The following is an 8,141-nucleotide window of genomic DNA, read 5'->3' on the forward strand; positions in this document are numbered from 1 at the left end:
GTGGGTATGCAGCTAGTGCTGCTGTTTTTTGTGGGGAACAGATAGTGACAGATACACATTTTGGGCAACTCTGCTGACAATAAACCACCTTTTCTGCTTTTGTGACTGAGGCAGTAGTTTGGGCATTAACCTCCTTTGGCAGTAGTTTCATTTCTTTGAGGATCTAGGGGAACGCCCAATTAACAAATGCCTCTTGAGGGTATAGCAAACATATGCCCCCTACAAGCCCAAGGGAAACAAAATAGAAAACTAAAGCTGTATAGGGGCTTGGATTTTAAGAGGTTCCAAATGACTAAAGTTTCCTCAATACAAATGATGGGGGCAGCCAAGAAAACCAAATAAGGGCCTAAGCAGACCAGTGTTTTTGTCTGGCAATCTAAGGGGATTGAGGCTCTCAGTAGGTCAGGGGCAGATTCAGAATGAGGGTGAAAGCCACCTGTGCTCTGTTCCCCACTTCTTTTAAGCCTTCACAAAAAGGGTGTCATCACATGATTGGCTGGGAGGGAAATGCCCCCAGATGTTTCCACTCCTCAATCAAGAGTCAGTCTCTCCACCCTATGCACAGGTGATCTGAATTCCCGTCAACCGGTCTTGAGGGATTTTTTTTATCATCAGCCCCAATCAATGAAATATAACAAGTTTCAAACAGTTGGACTGCTACAGAAATGACTTACATGATGATTTCTCCTTTCTAGTACAAAAGTTCAAAGATGAAAAGGCACCAGTATTTCCTTAACAATGCATTTTTATGCTACTCATTGTAACAGTCAGTAAATTTGTTTTTGTAACTTTATTACAATATGTGTTTTAAGCAATGCTGCATAGACACTGGTCTTCAAAACTGAGTTAACAAGTATGTCTCTGTCTCTCCTTTGGTAAACCCACTGACCTGACACCAGCTGGACTGACTTAATCAAACAAGGGCTGTCAACATGTTTTCATAGATTTAAAACTTATTTCATATCATACATACAAAATGCGTTTGTCCCACTGCCTGTTGGTCATAGGTTTCACGTGACGTAACGCTCACAGGGGAACGCCCCCTCGGAGGGCAAAAGATTGTTTCCCGCTGCTCGTCAGTATAGGAAACAGGTGATACATTTTGTTTTGAACCAGTTTCATATTGCCAAAATGCCGAATAGTTAGAGCATCCAATGGCATAACTAACAGGTGAGGAAATTAAAAAAAAAAGGCCCAGAGTAGTGGAGATTGTGGATTTGTGCTGTAAGATGTACGCAATGTATGCAAATAATGGCAGCCGTCCAAATAGGCTTCATCAATGTTAAGTTCAGGTAAACACAAGTGTGGGGGAGGGGGACCAGCTGCAGTGCTCTTAATTATTCTTATTTAAAGTTGGCTTGTTTGCTGAGGTGTTGGGATGCTGCCTTAGCCACCAATAAACTCAAAATGCAATGATTTTGAAATCGTTTTACTTTGAAATCGCTTTGTTGGTGTTTTTTCTTTTTTGTTATATCGAGGGTACATGTAAAATAATAAAATTTAAAGCCGCAAGCGGTGATGAACGGGCCCTCGCAGTCTCTTCGGGGCTTTTTCACGCAACACCTTCTGTTGAGGAAGGCATGGAAATGGATCAAAATGGTGGTGAAATGGGAAATTTGAATCAAAATGGCCGACTTCCTGTTGGAGTGACAGTTTGGTACCCCTGTGTTTTTTGTGAGTCTGGTCAGGATACATATGCATACTGAATGTCATTCATGTATGTACATGTAGGAGGCAGGGCTTGGATTTTTAACATGCAAGGGGTGCTATAGAGTCATTTAATAACCTGAGTATTTGTTGAAATATCAAAATAATTTTGATAACTTTCTTTCAGACGGGTCCACAGATGCTGTGTGTTTTATGCAAATTGGTGAAATTGCCTGGGAGGAGTTTGAAAAAGTATGTTTTAGATATATTTTGCCAATTTGCAAAAAAAAAGTAGGCAGAAATGGGCATGGCCTATATCTAGAGAGTCGGCATAATTGAGGGAATTTAGCAAAGATATAAGAGTTCTGAATGTGCATTAAAGTATATGGCAGTTATAAGTCAAAAATGTTTGAGTTTTAAGGTATGTTCAGGCAGTGAAAAACGTGATAATTTGGGACCTTGTAGGTTTCCTTGCTCAGGCCCTAAGTGTAGTGCTCCCTGGAGTGCTGCATTTTAGCCCAACCTAACCCTGACCCATTGACAACCTCATTGACCAGCCAACAACAGTGGTCTGTTTAGGACCTACTGGGTTTTCTTGGCTGAATCTATCATTTGTATTGAGGAAACTGTGTTTATTTGGGATCCCTTTAAAATCCAAGCTTCTATACAGCTTGGCCAGGATGAACTACATAGAGTGACTGAAGGCAAACTTCCCATTAAGAATGGTTTTCCCTTGTCATGGCGGGCCTCAGGATGATATTGATTTGTTGGTGATTTTGCAAAAATGTAGGGACTTCCTCTCTCTGAATCCACTTTCCCATGGTGAGATTCTGGCAACCATTAGAACTGTGTTGCATGGTTCTGCACATGATAGGTGGGAGACAGTAAGAGAGAGAATCCACACATCGGAAAACTTTCAGGGTGCTTTCCTGAGGATTATGTTGATCTTGAAGAAAAGACTCAAACCAGAGTGCATGGAAGAGAGGAGTCACTTTGAGACAGTGTTATTTTGTATACTTCCTTGCCACCCATGTTACCGCTCTTGTGCCACTCTGGTGACAATTTTTGTGATCTAGCCTGTTTACCAAAGGGTGAGGACTTGGGTGGTCTGCTACATACAGCTGCTAAAGAAAGTGGCTTAATGGGAAAGGAGGCCGAAAAACTGCATCAACTGTTATTAAACAATCCCCAGGTCTACAACAGTACTTTTGGCTGCACAGCAGTGTGGAGACACAAAATCAAATGAAACCATGATGTTGTGGTAACCCAGCACCCTACAGATTGCTACAACAGGGTATCATTCCTTACTGTTCACCATGGGTTTCCCCTATTGTATTGGTACCTAGGAAAGATAGTGGCTCCCCCCCGTTTTCTGTGGATTTCCGTCGTGTGAATGAACAAAGTGAGGGAGATGCCTATCCTGTGCGAACAATTTCTGAGATCCTTGAGTCGCTGGGTTAGGTTTAGATCTTAACAGTGGTTATTGACAGATGGAAACCGACCGCAAAAGCCGTCCCCTGATGGCATTTTGTTTCTGGCATCAGATTCGGATGCCTCCTGGGTGCCTTCCTTTGGAAGCCAGAACTCTCAGTTAGAAAGAATGAGGACTTGTCTCTTGTTGTGTCATCTCTGCTCCTGATGTGACGTCTTGTGTGTAAATATTTGAATTGTGGCTAAAGATTAATCGATCAGCTCTGTCCTCCATTTTAGGCCCTGACGGACAAAAGCGACTGTCCTCAAGGGAGACAGCAGCACACAACAGAAGACAACAGGTAAGACCGTCCACTCACAGCGAAACAGGTTCTAATTCTTCAGCTTACATTCACCGAGGTTCTCAACCTCAGGCTCACAGCTCAATTCAGGATCATGTAACAGTGATCAACAGGACTGAAGGATTGTGGTGGTGTTTGTTCGATGAGATCTGTAGCCGAGTTAACAGCTGCGTGGAAACCAGAAGATTGAAAGTAAATCGAAACCTGAATTCACATGACAACTTGTCAACCAAAGTATGAAGACAATTAAAAGACAATCGCAAGACGAAATACATTCTGGAGATGTACCAGAGTTCCCAGAATGCAGCAGGATTCTGATAATACACAACATTAAAACATCGACATGTTCAGAGAGAAACATAAACACGAAACATCTAACAGAACAACGTGTTTGCTGTTTATCTCCACAGACAGAGACGGAGAGACAGACGAGACAAACAGACCCACACAGAGGCAGACAGACACACAGACAGCATGTTTTCCACAGCTCTGACTCTCTGCACTCTTCTCAGCTGCTCTGCACTCCTCCAGTGTACAGGTGGGACTGGTAGACAGGTGATCTCACCTCACTTGTTATCATGATATTTGCTCGCAGCTCTCCTGCTTGTGTGAAGTGTTTCTCCTATTTTGTCCCCCCCCTCCCCAGTGTTCCTGGATCGGCCATCAGCAGGTCAGATCCTCCGCTCGCCCTCAAGGAGTCGCCGAGCCAACTCCCTGCTGGAGGAGATCTTACCTGGAGACCTGGAGAGGGAGTGTTACGAGGAGACCTGCTCACGGGAGGAAGCTGCCGAGATCTTCCATACCAAAGAGAAGACGGTGAGAAGGATGTCCAAACTATGGGTCAGGGTCCCAGAGGAGAACAATGTGGTCCAACTTGAGGATCAGGGCCGAGGGCAGGACAGTGTGGTGGTCACTCAGGTGGAACATGTGCGGGTCTAACTTTGAGTGTTTTTGCCCCACAGTTGGAGTTCTGGTTCAAATACACGAGTGAGTATTTTCATCATCAACATTATGGAACAAATGATCCCAGATGTTCAGACTGATGATGTCTGAATGTTAAGATTCATCTCAACCAGCTCATAAATTTTTCCAACCTGATATGAACAAAATAATCTCAACAACTGATCCAGCAGCTGCTCTGGAGCTTTCCTTCTTCACTCTGACAGGGTCATGATCACATTGTTGGATTCATCTAAATAATCTGAATTCAACTTATTTCAGAATTTGGAATGATTAAGAGTTGACTTTAATTTCTTTTAATTGAAGTTTAACCTGCTGGATAACATCATTCTACCTGGTCATGATGTGTTCAGGTGTCTCTCTTTTGTGTGGTAGATCTGAACCCTTGTCGGACCAACCCCTGTCTGAACGGAGGCATGTGCATGATGGACCGAGGAAACTTCCTGTGTCTCTGTCCTCCTCAGTACCACGGCGACACCTGTGACTCAAGTAAACAGCACCTGTTGTGCCGGCAACCATGGTTACAGCAGTCGGGTTCTGTTGTAGTAATGTTGTGTGTATTGTGTGCAGTGGTTTTGGAGTGTCGCTATAGAAATGGTGGCTGTATGCAGTACTGCAGAGACCTGCCGGGTGGAGCTGGAGTTCAGTGTGGCTGCGCTGACGGATTCAAACTGGAGCCAGATGGACAGAGATGCTTCCAGAGTGGTAACACTCACACAACACGAGTTTTACCACTGTAACTTCTGCACACAGTGCTACTGATACGAATACACATAATACAACTGATACTACTGATACTACTGCATATGTATTAATGATTTAACATTAATGATGACACTTAACCATCCTGCTGACACAAGAATCAGAGCAGCGTCTTCGCCTACTGCTGAAAACAGTCCCAATCAGAGTCACTGTGTCATCCAGTGAAGCATGCAGCTGTTCTGAAACATCAAACTGAATACTTGTGATTTCAAAGATGTTCCTGTTGCGAAGGAATCGATCAGCTTCAGACAGGGAGTCACACTCGTTGGTTTGAGTGTGACCGTGGAGGATTTTTGGAGTAAAAGAAGTACAGAAGTGCATGAGTGTGGTCCTTTTAAGCAGTTAACAGGTGTGAACAGGTGTGAACACTACACACACCTCTCCATCATCACTTTCTGTGTATTTGTTGGTGTGTAGTGATGTTCCCCTGCGGCCGCCAGCAGCTGGAGCTGTTGTCCTACAGGCGTTCTCTGTGGAATCTCTCTGAGCTGCTAAACATCAGCGCTGACAGCAGGGAGACGAGTCTCAACTTTACAGAGACTGATGGTGAACTGATGACAGTGAACACAACGACGGAGAACACAGTAACTAATGAGACGGAGGTGAGGGGGGAAGAGGGGGGAGGAGAGGATGGGGTGACAACTCGTATTGTGGGGGGAGACCTGGAGAAACGAGGAGGGAGTCCCTGGCAGGTGAGAAGACATCTTAATAAAGTTACATACATGGTTACAAGTATTTAAAGCTTTAATATTTATATTTGTGTCTGTGTGTGTGTGTGTGCGTGTTGAGGTCCTGGTCCACAGGCCTGATGGTTTCGGTTTCTGTGGAGGGACTCTGGTCTCTGACCGCTGGGTCGTCACTGCTGCTCACTGCATGGAGTCGACGGCAGATCATGTTACCATAGGTACAACACTCCCGTGTACTCATTGGGCGAACTTGTCCTTTTTATCGAATCTATTAGGTCATTGCAGAAGAAGTCAGAGAATTTAGTCAGAGTATTGTGTTTTTATGATGCAACACACTGAATCATTTTTGAGTGGTGTGTGTTTGTGTGTATGTGTTTGTGCGTGTAGGAGACTTAGACAAGCAGCGTGCTGACCCAGGTGAGCAGCGCATGAAGGTTCAGAAGATCTTTGTTCATCCTCACTTTCACTCGTTCACCTACGACAGTGACATCGCTCTGCTGTACCTCGACCGCCCCGTCGTCAGGGGCCCGACCGCAACCCCCGCCTGCCTCCCCGACCACCACCTGTCCAAATACCTGCTGGAGGTAATGTCACCTACAATACAGAGTTGTTGTGTGGAAGGACTTGAGATCAGAGCTGTGTGTGTGTGTGTGTGTGTGTGTGTGTATGTGTGTGTGTGTATGCGTGTTTCCAGGAAGGTAACTGCGGTGTGGTGACAGGCTGGGGTCTCACTCGCTTCCTGGGCCGGTCGTCTCGTTTCCTCAGGAAGGTGACGCTGCCGGTGGTCAGCTACAGTGACTGCATCGCCTCCACTGAACAGGTGAACACACACCTACTGTTTAATCAGCTGATTCACCACATACAGCTTGGCTACAGTCAGTCTGGCCATCAGGTGTCTGATTTTTCTGTTAATAAACTAATTTGACTTCAGTTATTTTAATTATATGTACATTTTCATCTAATTCTGACAATTCAATGTGCCACATTTAATGTCAGCTTTTTCTGTCATGTGTCACTGTGAATAAGTTAAATAACTGATTAAATTATATTCATGGAACCTTATAGTTAAACATTATGTAAGTAGTACGTAGTATGCATAAAGGGAAATATTTGTTGTATTAATTCTGCAAAATGTCTCTAAAATGACTCAACTTTTGTTCTTCAAATTGTTGAGTGTTGTTCTTACATCATCCCAAATTTTTCTAACGACAAAACCAGAGAAATCCTCCAGTTTCCTCAAGGTAACAGTAAGTTTCATGTGGTGATCTGTCGCTATGACTTCTGGAGAGAGTCAGAGAGAGAGGAAGGAAGTCTGAGGACGAGACGAAAGATAATGTGATGAACATTTCAAAACATTAGACAGCTGAGGACCAGACCAGTTAGAAGATATTAAGTTTAGAATCTGAGAATCTGTGTTTAAAGAAGCCGTCATGTGTAACACGTGTTGTTTCTGTCATCCAGGTGATCACAGACAACATGTTCTGTGCAGGTTACCTGGACATCAGTAAAGACGCCTGCAGCGGGGACAGTGGAGGACCAATGGTGGTGAATTACAGAGGGACCTGGTTTCTGACAGGAGTTGTCAGCTGGGGGGAAAAATGTGCCGCCAAGGGGAAGTATGGAGTTTACACCCGGCTTGGGAACTTCCTGAGCTGGATCAGAGACACCATGGAGAGGGAGGACGTCAACCGGACCAGCAGCTCGGACAGAAAAGACTTTTCATCATCCTGAACCTGAACACAAGCAGATATGATCTCAGAACAGATGAGCTGCAACATGGAAACTTTAACTGGCTGGTCAGGCGGGAGCGTCAGGCGATGTCCTCACCACCAGGGGAGGGGAAGATTTAATTGAATTTTATGACAACATCAGTCATGTTATAATTTTCCTTGTCATTCACAAAAACATTTTTTGATGATTATCACTTTATTTAGTATGTTATATATTTCCTTAGTGATATTTTTGTTATCATTCAGTACTTTACTATAATAATCTCCTCTGCTGATCCCTATAATATTGATTAGCTTATTTTTGGACGTTTTATATTTAATTTCTGCCTCCTTAGATCTCTGCCTTGCAATTTCTTTGTAAAGTGTCTTTTTCTTTTTACAGGGATTTTGTATTCCCCTTGTAATCCATGGATGAGCCTTATACATTGATTTCTTCACAATACTAATAAAAGGCCATGAAACACATATAGACAATTAAGGGGGGCCCCTGGTCAGCTGGTTGGCAAAGGACCAGCTGACCAGGGGTCAATGCTCTGTCTTAATGAGGTATGACCTCTGTGTAGTGTCCTCACCTGTCACCACTG

General features: G+C 44.0%; 1 protein-coding gene across 1 annotated transcript; it reads left to right on the top strand.

The window, feature by feature from the left end:
• The first annotated feature begins 534 nt into the window (after window positions 1–534).
• Window positions 535–8,022, top strand: LOC119004656 (coagulation factor VII). Its single transcript, XM_037071770.1, has 12 exons — window positions 535–565; window positions 3,358–3,419; window positions 3,830–3,957; window positions 4,066–4,235; window positions 4,382–4,406; window positions 4,755–4,868; window positions 4,950–5,084; window positions 5,559–5,833; window positions 5,931–6,045; window positions 6,215–6,411; window positions 6,522–6,647; window positions 7,289–8,022. Exons 3-12 carry the CDS (start codon window positions 3,894–3,896, stop codon window positions 7,556–7,558), a joined length of 1,491 nt encoding a protein of 496 aa, XP_036927665.1. The 5' UTR covers window positions 535–565; window positions 3,358–3,419; window positions 3,830–3,893; the 3' UTR covers window positions 7,559–8,022.
• Window positions 8,023–8,141: the final 119 nt, after the last annotated feature.

Source organism: Acanthopagrus latus, chromosome 16 (genome assembly GCF_904848185.1).
Source record: "Acanthopagrus latus isolate v.2019 chromosome 16, fAcaLat1.1, whole genome shotgun sequence".
Classification (NCBI taxonomy): Eukaryota; Metazoa; Chordata; class Actinopteri; order Spariformes; family Sparidae; genus Acanthopagrus; species Acanthopagrus latus.

Bases quoted from the DNA above. Each gene is read 5' to 3' on its own strand.
- LOC119004656 (XM_037071770.1), top strand. From the start codon at position 3,894: ATGTTTTCCACAGCTCTGACTCTCTGCACTCTTCTCAGCTGCTCTGCA. The intron at 4,236-4,381 runs GTGAGAAGGATG...TTTGCCCCACAG, and splicing joins TCCATACCAAAGAGAAGACG to TTGGAGTTCTGGTTCAAATA. The intron at 6,046-6,214 runs GTACAACACTCC...TTGTGCGTGTAG, and splicing joins GGCAGATCATGTTACCATAG to GAGACTTAGACAAGCAGCGT.